General features: G+C 36.9%; 1 protein-coding gene across 1 annotated transcript; it reads left to right on the plus strand.

The window, feature by feature from the left end:
• The first annotated feature begins 439 nt into the window (after positions 1-439).
• On the plus strand, positions 440-15,326 carry LOC129282123 (short transient receptor potential channel 5-like). The gene is made up of 17 exons (XM_064113338.1): positions 440-764; positions 1,172-1,296; positions 2,031-2,135; positions 2,613-2,903; positions 3,392-3,478; positions 3,816-3,994; positions 4,746-4,882; positions 5,227-5,366; positions 6,753-6,870; positions 8,126-8,307; positions 8,695-8,774; positions 9,413-9,611; positions 10,222-10,386; positions 11,977-12,015; positions 12,915-13,030; positions 13,450-14,033; positions 14,215-15,326. The coding sequence occupies exons 1-16, from the start codon at positions 509-511 to the stop codon at positions 13,808-13,810; spliced, it is 2,580 nt and encodes an 859-aa protein (XP_063969408.1). The 5' UTR covers positions 440-508; the 3' UTR covers positions 13,811-14,033; positions 14,215-15,326.
• Positions 15,327-20,172: the final 4,846 nt, after the last annotated feature.

The following is a 20,172-nucleotide window of genomic DNA, read 5'->3' on the forward strand; positions in this document are numbered from 1 at the left end:
ATAAAAGAATATTTTTTTTTTCATTCTCTGTTCATGTGACCTAAGTGTATAATGGTTCACAACAAGTTTCTTAGTATGTCTGGTAGCTGTAAATATCGGTAGGAATATTATCCAACATGTGTAGATTTCGATCAATCAATTTTGAAACTTAATTTAAGGGCAGAACAAGGCGCATGGGAGGGGGGGGGGGTCTCTCCCCCCTCTCCCCGGCCCCTATCTGTAGGCTAGTGTTCTGCGGTGACTTTTTTTGGGTGATATAAAACGTGCATTCATGTCTGAAATATTTGTTTGCCCCCTTGAACATGATGTTTTCCTCACACTGCCTCCCCCTCTATTTGAACATCATGGCACTGCCACAAGACTGGACCAATGAACGCCTCATAAGCTCAGGTGTGAAGTTGTAGTATAATGTACAAGGATTCATGGTGTCAACGACATTAATCTTCATGCCGCATATCAGATAACACACTCGCTCACTCAAAAAGGTTTCATCAACTCTTCATTCAACATGGACATGGGAAAGGTTGAAAGCATCGAAATGGAAAAAGTAGATACATCAAATGAAGATGAATCTCAGGAGGCGGAGGAGGAGTCTTCAATATCTGAAGATTTTGAGAGGGCGCTATTTGGAGCAATTGAAGTTGGTGACGTGACGACAGTTGGAGGAATCTTACAAGAAATTAAAATGAAACAAATTAAGAAGGACTTTCAGGATGAAATTGGAAGGTCAACATATGACTACGTGATCGAAGGTGGATTCTTGCGTAAGAAATAACTCAGTCTTTTACATGTATTATGATAAATAATTATCTTTTATTACTCATCCAACAATTCAACATGTGCAGTGGATAAAGTGAAACATTTATTTTGCTTATTTTATGTCAACGATTTGAAGATTTTGATTTTGCGACTGAATAATGGGCAACGACATGAGACAAACTTGATCTTAAATCATGTTCAATGAATATTAATATTCAAAATTCAAATAATTACCAAAAATGATGTAGAATGAACAAACACACTCTAAAGGCATGAAAAAAAATTTCGGATGCCAAATTGAGTGAATCGATGTTTGTAAACGATTTTTAATGTTATTTCAATAAACCATACTTTCTTGTGCAGTTCGCGTTTATCATCACATTATATTACCGTTCTGTATATTTCATACTAGCAATGCTGGAGGGTTTAATGGATGCGAATATCCCGATAGGAGATGCTCTTTTGAGGTCGATCGCGATATCGTGGCACGAAGGGAGTGTTCTTATTTGCAACTACGCCATGACTCTCCCTCCTGAAGTAAGTGAAATTCTTTTGGTAACCTAATGTCTGCTATATTAATTAAAAGGCATGGGAAATGATTAAAGCATTGTTTTATTGTGATATATATCGAACTGTTTCCAATTAAGGACGTTAATCATGTTAATAGTTGTGCTTAAATGCATTGTTTAAATGAAGCTTTTCAAAGTAACCAGACATAATTGTGGGAAATGTCAGCAACTGAATGAGAGGCCTAAACTAAATAAACATATGAAAAATGGTAATGTAACTTTTATTTCATTTGTAAAACTGATCAAGTAAAAAGTTATAAAAAAAAAACAGGCGATCACTTCGGGGGCACGGGGTTTTAAATTGGTCGTTGTTTTGGCAAAATCAATATTTTTTTTTACACAGAATGTCCCATTTTTTAAGCCAGTTGACTTGACTGCGGAGACTTTCTGTTAAAGGTGGGAAGCTCTACCAAAAAAGCCATTAAGAGTGACGCAAGTCAGCGTAAAAGTAGAAGTACACCCTCAGGTGTTAACAATACATCCCAATGTTAAAATAAGACTGTATGATATACTAGTTAACACCACTGTGGTGTTAACTAGTATATCATACAGTCGTCACCACTGGGTATTGATTCAACACCTGAATTTAACACCGGTACTAAATGCTTGAGACGGTTAACTTTTTACACCAGTGCTGTAACTAGTGTAGCCCTTTTGCTCAAAAGATAAGAATCATAACTGCACCTGTTTTTATTCATTTAGGAGAAGGAGTCCATTTTGGAATGTCGGAGCAAAAATGATGATTTTCATCCAGAAATGTCTCCATTGAAACTCTCCGGTATGAAAAATAACTTCCAAATCGTCGAGGTTAGTTTTGAATCCACTTATTATCTTATTTTTAAAAGCATCCTATAAGTGATAAGATCAATGCATATAACCGAGAAATAAGATAATTGGGGAAATGGGTTAGAAAAAAGTTTGTGCATAGTTTGTTTTATTACAGCCATGCAGCCTGAGCTAACCGCAAGCAAAAGGGAAATTATTCGCATTACTTAGGAGTAATTCAAGTACGTTTAAATTACACGATGTACACACCATGGCAAAATACCTCAACTTTATTTCTGTCGATAACCTCATCAACTCCATTATCATGATTATACGAAGAAATATTGAATTCAATATTTCACTCTAAGCGGTTTATTAAGATTTAAAGATAAAGGATTTTCCCTAAATCGAATTATGCCAAAATGATATTACACAACGTTATTCTGTTATTTGTGACATAGCATAAAGTATTTTACTAAGCATTGTTAAAGTATGGTTCTTAATATCGAAACTTAACAGAGTCTTCTTAAAGCCGGTGTGTCACCCTTAACCAAGCCAAAAGCTAGTCAGAAATCAACTGCAACCCTTACTGATGTCGTGTGTCTGCTAGACTATTATCGAGCCGTTTCATCGGAAGCTTATCTTGGCCTTGTCCATCCTGACCCCCTTGATAACGCGTTTAGATTGAGTCAAGAGCTGAGAGAGCTGGGAAACGACTGGGAAGAGTTTAACGCCGAATTCTTCGGCATGGCGGAGAAAGTCGAACGATTTTCAGCAACATTATTAAATCATCTCGAATCTTCTGTTGAGGTAATTATCACAAAATGCAGTGATTGTACTCTCGACTTAAAATCATGAATGTGAATTGCAATACCAATTTTCACGACAATAATGTTGACTCCTGTCATATCTGAGCCAAAACGAAAAACCTAGGTCTATTGCGAACATTTAGGCCTATAATTTTTGTCGACGAATGTGTTTCTTGATGAAAAAGTCATCGACTATTCGGGAATAATGGTGACGATTTATTTTCACCATCGCTCTAAGTTGATCTTTCGTAATATGCCGTTTCATGAACGATTTTGAAAATGACATAAAAATTGACATCCTATCCATAGTCCTTTTCTACCCTCAAAAAAGCCTATCAGACAGGTGCGGTAAAGGTTATCGAATAATTCGGTATAATAAGTCGAATAAGTCGTTAACACTTTGTCTTATTTGCAAATTCCATTGTGACGCACTTCCTTTACGATGACCGTTAATAAACAAATTTTATTTCATGTTCATATTTACCCCAGCTTCAAACTCTTTTCACTCAAAGCGGGACCCCATCAAAGAACCCGATGTCCAAGGTCGAGACAGCTATCAGATATCAGCAGAAAGACGTAATGCATTTAGGTTTTTTTTTAGTCATTCAATATCTCGTTAACAAAACAGATCAGATTTTCTCACGAATAAAGTTTAAAATAATAAAAAGACTTAGAAAGAAATAATAAAAGCTAAGTGAAGCAATATCTAATCTTCATGAGGTACATAAATGAAATTTTCAATTTTATTTTTAGATTTCTCATTTCATTAAGTTTAATCAGTAACAAACCACCTATCCTCTTCCCCTCTTTTACCATCTCTCTCTCTACCTTTCTTTCTTTCTGCTCTCCTCTCTCTCCCTCCTCTGCCCCATCTCTCGTAATTTCTTCTCTCTCTTTTAATTACACGTCTTAGTTTGTCGCGCATGCGTATTCTCAGAAAGCAATGTCTTTCGCGTTCTACCAAGTCTTTGCCTCGACATCAAACCTTCGAATGTTTCTCATGACAGCGCTTCTCGTGATCGCCTACCCTTTCATCAGCGTGATCTTCCTTGCGTATCAGGGAGATTTCTTGACTAGGCTTCTCGAAACACCGTAAGTTATGAAATTCTTTGATAATAATTGTTTGTATATTGTATATTGCCTATAACAATATCGACGAGAATAATAAAGACAATCATGATGACAGTACCGACTACACCGACAACAACATGACCATGTGGTCTGACAATAATTGATGCGTAATTTTCAAACTCAAATATTGACGGACTTTTAAAAAAGTTAAAAGTTTTTTTAATGATCGAATTCCAATACGTCAGTAAAAAATTTGTCAAAGTGAAAATAATTTTCAACTGTGGAAACTTCCACAGTAAAAGTGTTCACAGTATTTTCATATGCTTATATTTATGAATCTCATAATTAAACATTTTATCATTATGAAGATGATTTCACATTGTGGTTCACATTGCGAACACACTTTTGGACAATGTGTTCTTTTTAGAGGGTGTGGATAATTATGTGTGCACGATCATATAGGGTCAATCTGGGTCCCTTCTTACGAAGAGTTACAATTGATCCAATCAATCACAACTATGGAAAGCCAGCAACGTCAACATCTAAAACACATGTTTGTTCAAAATATATTCTAGATATGATGTATATTTATACATTCATAGTTTTCTTGAAAATTCAGTCTGCTTCTTTTTGTTTACAAAGGACATCGTGCAAATTTCCTGAAGAAAAAATTATGACGTCAATGGATTTCCATATACTTGAGGTTGATCGGATCAATCGTAACTCTTTGTAAGACGAGAGCCTCCTGATTTTCTTAAAACTTGATTCCCAGGCACATTAAACTCTGGATGTTGTTTGGTTCTAATGTAACGCTCCTGATCTTCGTATTTATGAACTCTTATTTGGATCAGCAAGATCATTCGTATCCAATCTACTGCGTACATGTTCTCATCGCGGTGCATTGCGTAGGTAAGTAATAGACTTTAAAGGCCGTTGAATAATAATAATAATCATCATCATCAATATCACATCCACCATCTTCACCACTTTCATTATCATCACCACCAACCACCACATCATTATCATTGTTATCATCATCAACATCATCATCATTATCATCGTCGTCGTCGTCATCATCATCATCATCACCATCATCATCATCACCATCCTCATCATCCTCTTCATTTACATTATCATCACAACCACCTTCTTCATCATGGTCATCATCATCGTCGCTATTATCATCCTTTCCATCACTATTACCACCACCCCATCATTTTCAATTCTGGCTATTTTTATTCTTGATTTTATAGGTATGGTCTGGAAGCACGTACAAGAAATTTTCTCCCGTGGTTTCATAAAGTTCATCAAGTATGAGATGAACGTGGCCGAGGTTATCATCATAACTCTGTGCTTTGCTTTCGTCGCCAGCGACTGGATTGGACGTGTGCAAGTAATATTATGTCATTTCTTTACGTGCTTTGTTCCAAAGTTCTTTCTTTCTTATAATCATATTCTATTAACATGAAATCTTACTTTCTGCTACGCGTTGGCTAGTCACGACCGCGTTAGTGAATGAGATTATATTATGTTAAATTAAATGATATTCATCATTCTTCTTCATTCGTGTGTGTGTGTGTGGGGGGGGGTCGTGTGGTGTGTGGGTGTAGATGTGTGTGATCTTTAGATTTTTGTTTTCATTTTTCATTTCATTTATTTATTCCAAATTCTCATTAAAAAACATACAACATACAAATCAAAGAATATACAAATAAAGATACAAAAATAGAAATACATTTAACAAGAGAATAAATGAGAATATGAGGGAGCCAGCATAGGCAAATGGCCTTTCTAAGGCTGGGCTCCCGAGACCATAATATAATCATAATAATCATAATAATAGATGGGGAGGTAAATTAGGGAAATGTGGCAACTTGTGTGAGGGGAGTTTTGATTATACCTATTTGACAAAGTACCATGCCAAGTCACTAATGGTGTGGTGTCAATTAAGCTAATAAATTTAATAACCTCTCTTTTGTGGTTTAATGATCTGCTAAATTACCGACTTATTAAGCTGTAATAGCTTCATTAATCAAACCAACGTAATAGATGAGGTATTTATATCAACATAATTGCATTGTTGGCTTGTTATTAAAGTGAACATAATCTCGAATAGGGTATCTCAAAGCCTGTGTTCTTAGACTGTTAGATTAACTCAAATATATTTATTAACACGTTCCACTTTATGCATTCAAGGCTGCTTCTGCTTACGTTTTGGAAGCAAAATAATGTTTTCTTAACCATAAAGATATATGAAAATTAGTATAATCTCTATGTTCTAAACACAATGTATAGTTTGAAAACACATTTCGTGGCATAGGTCTTCCATGCTCAAACATGTCAAAAGAAGTCGATTTCACAAACGTACATTGCGCATAATTATGTTCTATCTTCCTAAGATAGCGACACAGAGTTACATACTGTGTATACTCAGTGGATAGCTCACGATTTGCAAAAGTGGCTTTTGTATTTCTTTTTCACGAATACGACGCTTTGTTTCCAGCAAAAATTAAACTAATATTGAATATAAAATGCATATGTTTTAGAAGAGGGAAAACGTTAAAAGTTATGAAATTTTCATTAGACCTAGTAGCATAGCATTCATGGCTATATTTTAGCATAAGTTTATGTCAGTTTTACATCATAAAATGTGCCTATTCCAATTACGAGTTGGCGTATGGTGATAACACGTAAATTACGAGTGTGAACTCTCAGAATATAGTATGATTGCAAGTGAATTCATGAAAACAATATTGTGTTTCAACTTATCTATTCGTAGGGTGACGCACCCGGCAAGTTACACCAGTCAGTTGTCGAATCCAATATGGCGTTGCAATGCACATCTTGGAGTTGCGCGGAATGGAATCACCCAGTCATCATATCAAATGCTTTGTGTGGTGAGTTATACTTTCCTAACAATATTTTCATTGAATTCATCTACTGATGCAAATTTACATTAGGAGCATTGATTTCCACCGTGGATACCCCATGGGCATCCTTGACTTCGACTGGTTGAAAGGCATCACGGGTAATCTGAAAATTTGTGACTACGGATCTTAATGCGATAACCACTGATGATGGGGCCACACCAAGTGTCAGCAGTGTACCCAGGATTTTCCAAAAGGGGAGCCAATTTTTTGGAGGATATTTCGTCCGCGAACAAATTTGACAAGCCCCCCCCCCCCCCCCCAAAAAAAAGGGTCTTCAACCACAAATAAAGGATTTCGTACCAGAAAAAAAAATTACAAAGCAAAAAAAAAAAAAGGTCTTCAACCGCAAATAAAGGACATTTCGTTAACAAGAGGGGGCACACGTCTGTTTCCATTGCATTTTTACATTACAAATGATTAAATTTGCATCTCAAAAGGGGGGCACGTCCCCTGGATCAGTTGTGACTCGTCAGGGGGCAGGGGTACGTCCCCTGCATGAGTTGTGACTCGTCATCGGGGGGCAGTCTGCCCCCCCCCCCCCTTAGATACGCTAGTGCCAAGTGTGCATATTACCCTTGGGCCTCGCTATTTATGTCAATAGGGAGTTTTCGCTTCACGGCAGACGACGGATTCAAGGACATAGAAACTGCACTGTCAATGCCCTTCATGACGATCAAAACTAGATTTTGGGCAAACGACGTATTTGCAATTTTTCGTCAGCTCTGAAACTGCTGTTCCGGTTCACCAATTTTCGACAAAGTCTTCCCAGCTGTTCTTTGTCATTTGACGGATATTTTCAAAGCATTTACTGTGTTATTAAATCCGTTCTGCGTCACTGTGCGAAGACTCCCTATTAATGGACCGAAAGAAACGTTGCCTTTTTTGTCTTAATAATTCAATGAAAACCAATAAGACAAATTCGGTACTGGTAACTTTCTCGCATGGCAGTACCTAATGGGCAATCGATTTGGTCGTTTGAATGTGTAATGTTTTCTCATATCAGTTGTCAGAAAGATTCATGTGCTCTTTTGATCCTCTACATATCTGGCGATTGAGAAGATAGTTTGGCCTAGGCCTATGTTACCTTAGTAGTTGTCCATTTGATAAGCCATTCATTACAATAATCATGGTCATACGGAGTTACTTTTTATTACAAACTAAGCGCCAATAAAACTCATATTCCACTAAAAATATGCAAAATATCTTGAAACTTTCATTGCAGGTATTGTAGTGGTATTGTGCGTGTTTAGAACATTCCATTCAGTCGTCACAAGCTGCCACGCCATCTTCGTCATCTGGAAGTCTACGATCGGAGCCATTCGGGACCTCGTGAGATTCTCGGCAATACTCGGCGTACTCCTCGTATCAGTAGCAGTGGGAATGAACGCAATGTCTCTTTCCGAAGTAAGCCGATTTCGCAAAATATTTCTGTACTCTAGTGAGTCTGTAGCAAAATGAAGGCTCATTCGGGGCCTTGTTTTCGTGTGTCGCTAAACACTCTGCGTCCTATATATATTCGACTTTTCGACGACAGGAAAAGGCCTAACGACTGTGGATAAACTACGTCATACAAAATGTATTTCCATCCGTGTGTCTGCCAGTCCTGTAATCATTTCTCAGAAAGTATAACTGTGAAATTCCCTTTTTTGAGCAGAATTGTCTTCAACTTCAATTTTCGATCTGATCCTATATACATCTTTACAAAAATGAAATCAGACCTCGATTTTCATTGTTTATAGAGAAAAGGTTTAGAACTAAAATTGTTATTGTGCGTTTATACCACTTCCACAGTTCTATGCTCATCCGTCGCAATCATGTCTAAATGATTTATCTGCGGAACCTTGTAATATCTTGGGCAAGAGATTCATTTCGTAAGTGATATCATTTATTATCGTTTATAATTCATTAGGCTTAATTCTGATTTCATACATTTTTTTCATAATGTCAACTTTGGAAATAATATACCGGACGCAATCAATGCTGATTCCTAAAATCGGAAATTCATTGACATGATTTTTTTAATCATAATTATGCATGACTGAAGAAGGGCGTCATATCATAGCCTAAAATGGACTCAATTAAGTCTGCATAATCTATGACTGAATACTCATAAATCAAGAAAGTCTAATGATTTCGTTGATTGCTTGTTGAGAAATGCCAAAAGTACCTTAATTTCACCATTCTTTAGATTAAAAAGTATTATAAAGCATCAAGTAAGTGGCGTTAACAGATGAACATACTTGTCGGCTTGCTCCCAGAACATAAGATGTCAGATTTTCAGTACCGTGCAGTAGTCGATTAAGCCGGAAAAAAATCATCGTCATGCTGCTTCGATCATGGAACGTTACCCGCTTTCTCATCATTCTTGAGGAGCCATACAACAAAATGTTGAGTGATTTTCAATGTCAAATTATTATCCTCTAAGCAACGATTTTGGTAGCTTATAACAATATTCATTGAAAATCAATAACTAATCTGTTTCAAGTAATGCTCCCTTATCTCGACACAGTATTCCCAAGTCGATGTTGACTCTTTATTGGGCACTCTTTGCGGTGCGAGGGCAATCGTACGTTCGGACATCATCCGATGGTGATACGATCTTCGTTCGTGTCTACTACGTCTTCTTCGCAGCGTACTTCATCCTCGCTGTCGTCATCGGTCTCAACCTCTTCATCGCCCTTCTTACCACACAGCTCACAAAGGTTCAGGTAGGCCTACACTCCTAATTCTTCGGAGTCAAATTTTACTTGGAATGGCGCAATATGCGAGTCAACTCTATTCCGAGTCAAAGTGACTCGGATAACAATTTAACATTTTGACTCGAAATGGTGTGGCATCGGCTGAAAATCACTTCGAGGAATTCAAAGTAAATCGAAAAAACGAGTCACTTTGACTCGGAATAGAGTTGACTCCCATCTTGCGTCATTCCGAGTCAAATTTGATAAGTAGACTTATACATATAAATATCTTTTTTTGGGGGGGGAGGCGTTGATTATGATTGTAAGAAAACTATGTCATCGACTTCGTAAGAAATTTATTCTTTAAATTCTATAAGCAATAATTTGTCCATCTGTTTGAAATTCTTCGGGCCCCTCAAAATCATTAACCCTGTGCATACTAAACTATTAGATGGCAATTATAATTCCGGGGCCTAAGTAGATAAAGAGTTATTTGCGTCCATATACGTAAGTATGTAGGCCTACCAATCGCATGTTATTTGTGTAGCATTTAGATGATAAATATATGAGAAAGTAAAAGCGAGGAGAAAATTTAAGGTTATTTAAACATGATTGTTTGTATTCCTTTCATCATTAACAGAGGAACAGTGATATGGAATGGAAATTTGGCAGAGCTCAGTTGTGGCTTCGTGTCATCGAAGCAAAGACTGATCTTCCACCTCCATTCAACCTTATCCCCAAATCAGGGACGGTACTGCGCATGATCAAGAGGTGCGTTGGAAAGACGCCGCGGAGCTCGGAAGAAGTACGTAAAAATGAAATAGAGATAGATTCATTTGCATCATAAAGGAGTTTTAGCACCGCGATGCAGAACGGATTCCAGAACACAGTATTGAAAATGCCCGTCAAATGACAAAAAACATCCATCTGGGTGGTCTTTGGTTAACCAGAACAGCGTTTTCGTCCTAAGTTTCAAAGCTGACGAACAATTGCAAATGAATTTATGTCGTTTTTCCAGAGTCCAGGACGAAACTGCTGTTTGGATTCACCAATTTTCGACAAAGACCACCCAGCTGGGTGTTTTTTGTCATTTGACGGGTATTTTCAATACTGTGTTCTTGAACCCGTTCTGTGTCGGGATGCGAGAAGTCGCTATTGAAGGGTTTGGGAACTTAAAGTTCAAGTCGACCCCAACAAAAAGTTGATTTGAATGAAAAGATAAAAATCCAACAAGCATAACACTGAAAATTTCATCAAAATCGGATGTAAAATTAGAAAGTTATGACATTTTAAAGTTTCGCTTAATTTCACAAAACAGTTACATGCACATCCAAGCTGGTATGCAAATGAGGAGACTATGACGTAATCCACTCACTATTTCTTTTGTATTTTATTAAAATATATGAAATATTCTAATTTCCTCCTCATTGTCAAGTGATTGATTCCTCCCTGAACATGTGGAATCGGCATTGTTTAATACTATATGGTTCAGTCAAGTTGGTCCTTATTGTCAAATCTATAAAAAAATGAAATATTTTATAATTCAAACAATAAAGAACGAAAGAAATAGTGAGTGATGGACATCATCGACTCACTCACCTAGTTGTGCATATCACTGTTTTGTGAAAAATAAGCGAAACTTTAAAATGTCATAACTTATTATACATCCAATTTTGATCAAATTTCAGCACTATGCTAGTTTGATTTTTCTCTATTTATTCAAGTCAGCATTTTCCTGGGGTGGACTTGACCTTTAAATATAGCACCAGCATACGAGGTTACTTTGAAATACATGTATACAGACAATGTAAAACGGCTGCAGAAAAAGTTGCAAGCAAACGCAACTTGACTTTCAATCACTCAGGCTGTCAGAAGTGCTTATTTTGGACTTGTAGCTGATTTTTTTGAGTTGCGCTCAAACTCATTTTTCTGTAACGGTCCCGAACTATGAACCAATCAGGTGAACGTTCAGAGTACCTCGTAATTTCTCGTAATGATCGTTCAAACCAGTGAAACATAAATAACTGACACACGTGACACGTACGTAGGTCTATAGTTGTGTCCGCAGTTTCACGATGACCTTTAAAAGGGCACCAAGATGACGAGATGGGCACTGATTAATAGAAAAAGTGAGAGACGACGATCAAGAATATTAATAGACAAGGCGTTAATTCTCTTAAATCCCGTCAAGTCGACTTGAATGATGTAAACGAGAAGTTAAGTAAACACCCAATGTTTTGTCTCCATGCCTTTTTTCTGAAAAATCGACTAGACGAGATTTTTCAGAAAAAACGAATGATGTTCTTATTGCTCTATTCTAGTCAATGACATATTTTTCCCTTTTTCACATTCCGTATATCCAGTATTTATTTCATTATCATTTATCTTTATAAAGGATGAAGATAGATCTGAAGACGGCGAAAGGACGCGAAAGGTAACTGTTATCCCATGTTATGTTTTACGACTGTAAGATCAGCAGCAGCAGCAACAACAACAACAACTCCTACTCAGTGGCGTACCGTGGGTCAGGGTATTGGGGGCACCGATAACATTTTTTACTCACTTAGTTGGCGCGCGAAGCGCACTCAATCACCAGATATTGACATAATAGAGTCATTTTAAGGACTATGCCATTAAACGGATATGTATCTTACTAATCAAATAATGCGAGAGTGGAGCGTGAGCTGAGCATTTTTGATATTCAGACGTAAAAATTGATATAATAAGCAAATATATGTAATCATAATTACACACCCGTCTCACTAAACAGCGCGAAGCACGAGCTGAATTCTTTTTTTTTATATAATGACCCCAAACAGGGACACTTTGATATCTAATCCATTAAGAGTATACATATCTCACCATAGTCATCTAATGTGAGCGCGAAGCGCTTGCTTATTTTGTTAGAATTACACTTCCTTTAGTCATTGTAATAATGAACATTATATGTATCCCACTAATCAAATATTCTTACTGCCACTTACTACTACTCTAACTACCGCTATGACTACAACTACTCTAACTACCTCTACGACTTCTACTCTTACAACTACTCTAACTACTACTATTATATTTTTTTCACCATGCATAACAAAAAAAAATGGAAAGAATATAATGTTACATTGATAATAATTATACATAGTAGGAACTAAGCAGTAGACTTATCAGAAGACTTTTTATTTTACTTTTAAAGCTTCATCCGAATTACCATCATCATCATCATCATCACCGTTATCATTATCATCATTACCACCACTATCACCATTACTGTAATCATCATTATCATAATCATAATTGAATTAACCTCTCTCTGTCTTCATTGTTCGTTATCAGGACGTTATTCGCAAATTATTAGAGCGTTACCAGGATCAGAGACGCACATCGACGCCATCTTCTGGCATTACCATGGAAGATTTCCGGATTCTAAAAGAAGACTTCCGGTCTCTTCGGTCAGTTATTGCATCATTATTAGCTAGATTTCGCACCGCTTAGCAGAAAGAATTTTAGAACGCAGTAAATGTATTGTCAAACGCACTTCATGAAAAGAGCACCCAAGAAGCCTTCGTCAAAAATTGGTGAATCAAAACAGCAATTTCGTCCTGGATTCTGGGCAAACGAAGAATTTGCAATTTTTCGTCAGCTCTGAAACTGCTGTTCCTGTTCGCCAATTTTCGACAAAGACCTCCTAGCTATTCTTTGTCATTTGACTGGCGTTCTGTGTAGCGGTGTGAAAACTCCCTCTTATTATTCATTATCATCATAATCATCTATCTTTTATATATTTTCATTTCTGAATAGAGAATCGAAAAAAGGGAATCAGATGGATCAACGCTCAAAACTATTTCTTTATTTTTAATTTTGTAAACAGGAACCACATCTCGAAAATCCTTCGCTTGGTCGAAATGAGCATCGTATCGCTCGAAGACATCGTTCAGGGGCTCAACCTCCGAATCGACGAGCTCGAAGACACGGACACCCAACTGGACGGCATCGACCGCAATCGGGTCCAGATCGAAAATGACGACATCGATCAGCTGATCGAGGACGTCACAATTTTTGAGAAGTGCGTGCGTCGCGCCATGGCCCGTCTTCAGAGTACGAGCCTGATAACCAAGATGGCAGAGATGTACACACAAGGGCGAACGGTTGTCAATGATGAGGAAATGAGAGGCAAGTTGGAGTCATACCGGAAGGACTTTGAAAGCTACGAAAAGAACCTCTACGCATGATCTGATGAAATTTGCTTCTTCGTATTTGACGGCCAAACACTGGCGTTCTGTTCCTAAACGAGTAATCACGATGAAATTATTCAAAATATATATCTAATGATTAAGTGTTTTTCTAACACTTTGCATTAATTTTGAAATTATAAAGCTCATTGCTGTGTTTTCTTATCATACTGAATAGGTCTTCACTGTCATGATTGAAATATGTCATCATTTTTATGATTACATCAGGGGCCGCGGAACCGGGGGGGGGGCTGGGGGGGCTTCAGCCCCCCCCCCCACTTTTTTCCAAAACCGTGTACAAAAACGTAAAATTGACCATATGATTGTGATTTTTAGCATGGTCAGCCCCCCCACACTTTTGGCTCAGCCCCCCCACTTTGAAAACCGTTCCGCGGCCCCTGTACATTATGAAAACAATGCAAATATTACAAAAACCATCAAATCATGTAAAAAGTCAGCTCGTGCTTTGCACTTGCAATAATCATTTATCGAGATTTATATCTTGTTATTTCTTTAAAGTGCTTTAATATTGACCCATTCTTCGGGTCGGAATATCAATAAATTTTAGCGTGTGTTTCGCGTTTGCTTTAATTGTCCCATTATCCAGTTCATGGTTACAAAAGTTCCTTAAAAGATAACGAGCCACCTTATCTGGTTTGTAAGAATAAAGCTAAAATGTATTCAAAATTTCAGTCTTTAGTTAGAACTACCCCTCAAAAGACCGCCAACAAAAATCAGCTTCTATAGCGGCCAAAACGGGAAAAATGTGGATGAACTTTTTTCCGCCCCCCTCCTTCCAGTGGCGAATGGTGGTGGTGATTTTACCTGATTGCTAAGAAAGCATGAATGCTTGTAAGCAAGAAACCAGAGGACCGACGGCTTAGGGTAATCTCCGAGGGACCTGGTAATGAGGATAAATGCCTTACCAAACGGCACTAGCGCACCAAAAGGGAATTGAACCCGGGTCACCGGAATCCGAAACCCCCGCTCTACCGACTGAGCTATCGCGCCTCCAAAATGCAAATACTGGATTTTCCCCTGGATATGACGAAAGAAAACGTGATTGATGAGAAGGTAGAAAACTACCATAACCATGAGTAATGGCCATTGACATTACACGTTAAATACTGGCCATAGGACGTCGGTAATCGGCACCAACATATGTCGGTAATCTAGGGCCTCCACCTCTCCCCCCAGGAAAATGCCTAGCTATACGGCCCTGAGATTATTGTTGTAATGTCCAATGCAACCAATTTAGCTTTTGTTCTTGATATGAAATTGTATATTCAAACACACTTATTATAGATAAGTTAACTTCTGTATATTCGATTTCCTACGAATACCGGTCTATATTACATCTTTCTTTTCAATATTCATTTTTCACTTTTTGTCCCCTATTTACCTGAAATATTCAGTGTTTGTGTGCATATATTTTTCTTCTGGTGTTTTGTAGTTCACACATTTCTCAAATATTTTTAACATTGAATAAAATATTATACCGCCTTCATCCTAAATGAACATATTTTTCATTTATCATTGTTTTTTTAACGGTGTATAATGTCACAAATTCTGACAAGTAAAAAAACTTATGCTTCTTGGATTTGCTGGAAGTTAGAAGTCAGCATGAGCTAATGAACGAGGAATGTTTGAAAGAGTGGATGATGAATAAATCGTAATCGATATATTTTTGTATGAAATAACTGTTAATTACCAAGGTAAACGAAATCAACAATCTCTTTAAGTTTTTTACCCTAAATTCAAACTAAAAAAAAGAGAAAATATTGTACGTACCACCAACAAATTGTGCGTATACCACCAATCCTTCAATATTTGGTGGTGGTCGATTGCCCTCTTGGTCGATTAATGAAAAGTTTGAAAACTTTGTTCGCAGAGAACAAGCGAGCGAGCGAGCTCGGCCAGATTTGGGTTACCGAAAATAAACAATGATTAAACACGTTTTCTTAAGACCCGCACGGGTGCTAACAAGGACAGAGGCGTATCGTCTGCCTAAAGTTTGAGTAGAGCCTGTATCTTCCTTTTTTGACCGACGTTTTCAGCAGAAAACGTAGCTGATAGTTATTTAGCAGTAATGGCTCACCAGACTGACGACGCAATCTCCGAAATGGGCGATTTTGCGGAAGAAAATGAAGAATCGCCGTCGATTGTTGACGACAACTGTGGCTCCAACTCGGACGAGTCCGATAGCGGGCCAGGCATGGATGCCTCCCCAGGAGAGCCGGCGGAGGATGAGGTAGAGATTGACCCAGACCGCGTGGAGGAGCGATTTCGTGTGGATCGTCGAAAGCTGGAGCAAATGCTTCAAGGTAACTGAAAATTTCTTAAATGATTTATTTCAGCATGTCTTTGACTTTATTTCTTTGTGTAGGCTGTAGGCATTTTGTAATTTTTTGTATAGGGTATTCCGTATTGTAACACGATCTAATCTAGTTTCTACTTGAACTTACTTATGGAAAACTCTAAAATAAATAATTACTGTTTTGCTAATTGAATAGATCTTAGTGACTATGTGTTTACAAAATAATATTCACATATAATGATTCTTAATTATTTTTTCCTTTCTGAATAAGATTATTTTCATCATGATTTCCTGCATTCATGATCAGCATCACCAATCGCTATCTCCACCTCCACTATGACCGTCACCATCATCATCACACCAACATTGCCACCACCACCCATATCATCTTTACCATGACCACCATTTCCATCCATCCCAACCTTTAATACCATCTCAATCAACATGACTATTGATATACAGCACCACCATTGGCTCCATCTCCACCACCACCTTTACCAGTTTACCACCACCACCACCATCATCAACAACACCACTACCAGTCACCACCATCACCACAAGTAAAAAAAAACACTACCACCACCACTACCACCACCACCAACATACCACTACCACCAACTTCACCACCACTACCATCACCAACACCACCACCAACATACCAGTACCACCAACTTCACCACCACTACCATCGCCAACACCACCACCAACATACCACTACCACCAACTCCACCACCACTACCATCACCAACACCACCACCAACATACCACTACCACCAACTCCACCACCACTACCATCACCAACACCACCACCAACATACCACTACCACCACCTTCATCACCACCAACACCACCACCAACACACCAACACCACACCATCACATACATCACCACCACCCTACTATCACCATCATTCATTCATTCATCATCAATCATTACCAACATAATCAGATAATCACTATTGATCACCAACAGGTTTATGGGCATGGTTCCATTATGACTTCAATATTGAGTTTACTCACTGGGCTCAAATTTGTAATAATTGTGAAATAAATATTAGATTTTAACAATTAATTCAATCATAAATATTTCAGTCACAAAAAGGCTTGTCTTGACTCTTGTGTCAAGTCGGCATATGCAGGCTTGCTGGAGGCTTCTCCACCAACTTTTGATTAAACATTGTAAAACTTTTAAAAGTCACAGTGGCATGAAGGATGAGTAAAGACTCTTCCTTTCTGGTACGGTAAATTTTATTTCTTGTAATTCATGTTGTTGGTGTTTCTTTCTCTTTTCATAATCTCACAAATTTGTTTCCTGGCAGTTAAATGGGTTTTTTTTTTGCTCTGAAATATAAGATAAAACATACATGACAGCCTATTACAAAAGTATTTTTATAATAGAAAAAGAACCTGAATTCACCAGTGTACATTAAATCTTCAAAGAGAGATAATGAATGTATCAGACATTGGTAAAAAAAGTGGGGATACTGATAAAAAGAAAGGTAAAAAAGGCAGCAAATAAGAAGTAGGCCTACATAGTTTGTAAATAAATCTTAAAAGGAAGATAACTTCTGTGAAACATTGGTAAAGAAAGTAGAGATTAGAAAAAGAAAGGTAGAAAAGGGCAGAACATGAAGAAACACTTGAAAAAATATAAACAATCTTTTAAAAAAGATATCTATACGAGACATTGATAAAAAAAGTATAGAGAGTGATAACCCCATGTTACTATAGAGCATGTAGAATGCCCACACCTTGCCACTGTATCTCTGTAGTGATGACCCGCGGTCTCCCATGACCCCAAGCTATCTATCAATGACGGCTCTACTAATGATTATACTCCACATGATCCTTTCATTCATGCATTAGGGAGTTTATGAGTTTCCTAGGAGAAATTGACCCTGGCTATTCCCCCTCCCTGTTTCCCACCCATGAAGGGACCCCCACTCTGTATGCCAGGTTTTAGGCCTACTTTTTTTTAACCACTTTTTTGTTAAATTGTTACTTAAATGAATGTCAAGATATTAGAGATACTTTGATCCATACTACCCCTCTTACCTATAAAAGTAGCCTACCAATTGTGTACATTATTTTCTCAAGTCTATTAATTTTCTATATTTGTGTTAAATTATTATTTGTAACTTGTAAGAATGTTCAGATAATCCTATCTAGTTTCAAAGTATTTGGGAGTAAGTCCAGAAATTTTGAATTTTATTTTCATAAATTTAATAAAGAAACTATTCATATCTCAAATCTATTAAAAGCATTTAACGATGTTGAAAACTTCTGTTTTCATTGAAATTAGATCTTAATCTGTGTTTCTGTTAAAAGCCTTATAAATGGACGTTGTAGTTTGTAGGCTGTCTATGAAGTACCTTAAGTTTTGAGAGGTTTTGCTTGATGCCCACATTTCCAAGAATTCTGATTTTCTTTTGTCTGACTTGTAGGACTCATATTTCCAGGAGTTTCAGCCTAGAACTCCTGATTACTTTACCAGGAAATTGTACTGAAAAACAATCACTGGCATATAGGGGGGTAGCAGTGAATAAAGTGATCTATTTGTGCATTTTTTATCATTTCACCCTGTCTTTTTGAAAGAAGAAGAGATAACTGATTCATAAAAATTATACACAATTTTAGGTGGATCGCAATATAAATAATATTTGGTTACATACTTTTTTTCTTGTTTGGTTTTCACTTGAGGCTATTATGCTTGTATTATTTCTATATTTGTAATATTTGCATTTAAATTGTTGAGATAGTTAATTTATTATTAATTATTGTTTCAATAAAGTCTCTTGTATCTTTCCTAATTTCTGCTCATTCACTTTATAGAGTAGATAAACTTTAAAACATGCCAAAGTTGCAATTTTGTACTTCATAACCCATATAAATCACAATGAAAAGCATCTTCCATGCCTTGCTCAAGTGAAGTTCCCTTTAAAAGAAAATTGGTCCGCTGGGACGTGGACTTGACCTGTGAATTTATGAGAGAGTGTGTAAACCAACAAGTGGATGTGGAGATACTATTGAGAAAAAAAACTTTCAAAATATTGAAGGAAAAAAATGAGGGATAATTTAGTGATGACAACTTGACAAGTGGATTTGTACAAGAGGATGATGCTTGGTTGTGAAACAAAATAGGAGCGTTGAGCAAAATGTTTAGAAAAGGGAGGAAAATTGGCATGGTAAAGTCTCAACAGTCTGCATCTGTGAAATTGATCGCATATTTTCGTTGTTATGGTTTTGAAATTGCTGGTGAAATATGCATGCCTCTGGCAAATTTGTGCATTGTGGTTGTTGAATTCATTCTGTGAAAGAAATAATTGTTGCTTTCAGAATGTGGATAATCACTTCAGACAGAATTGAAGTATGATATTGTTCGTAGTATTGATATTCTCACTAGTGTGATGCCAGTATGACAAATTTCAAAACAAAAATCCAATAATAGATTACCATTTATTTCCATTTGATAACATTCCAGTAATAATTAGGGTTGATGAGCAAAGGGTGTTATTATTATTTTAAAAAAAATTGAAAATATACAAATTTTTTATTTTCCGTTTTTCATCCTTTAGTGAACCTTTTTTTAATTTGTAACTTCATAGATTTTTGAACTTCGAAAATAGTTAAATTCAATGTTTCTCCAAAGAACCCTTTTAATTCCTGAAGCTCATAAAGGAATGCAATGTTCTCTTCAAAGCCTTAAGTAAATTACATAGATATTTTTTTTACATTTTTTGTGTTTTCACTATACTTCAAAGATAACAATAGGTAATGAAAAACATACATGTATGAACAATCTAATATTTGCTCCTTAATTCAATTCAGTTTGTCTTTTATTTGCAGTAACTCTGTTCTTTGAGACTGATCTCATGAATAGACATGTCTTCAAGTACAAGTTACAACTATTCTCAGCAAAAAAAGTGTACCCCAATTGCAAATAAAATGACTTGTGCCTTAAGTGAAATATCACTCACAAGATTAGGACTATTAACATTCATTATTCGTCACGATTGGAAATAGGTCATGATATTGTAGAAGATTCT

Source organism: Lytechinus pictus, chromosome 18, assembly GCF_037042905.1.
Source record: "Lytechinus pictus isolate F3 Inbred chromosome 18, Lp3.0, whole genome shotgun sequence".
In the NCBI taxonomy this organism is placed as follows: domain Eukaryota; kingdom Metazoa; phylum Echinodermata; class Echinoidea; order Temnopleuroida; family Toxopneustidae; genus Lytechinus; species Lytechinus pictus.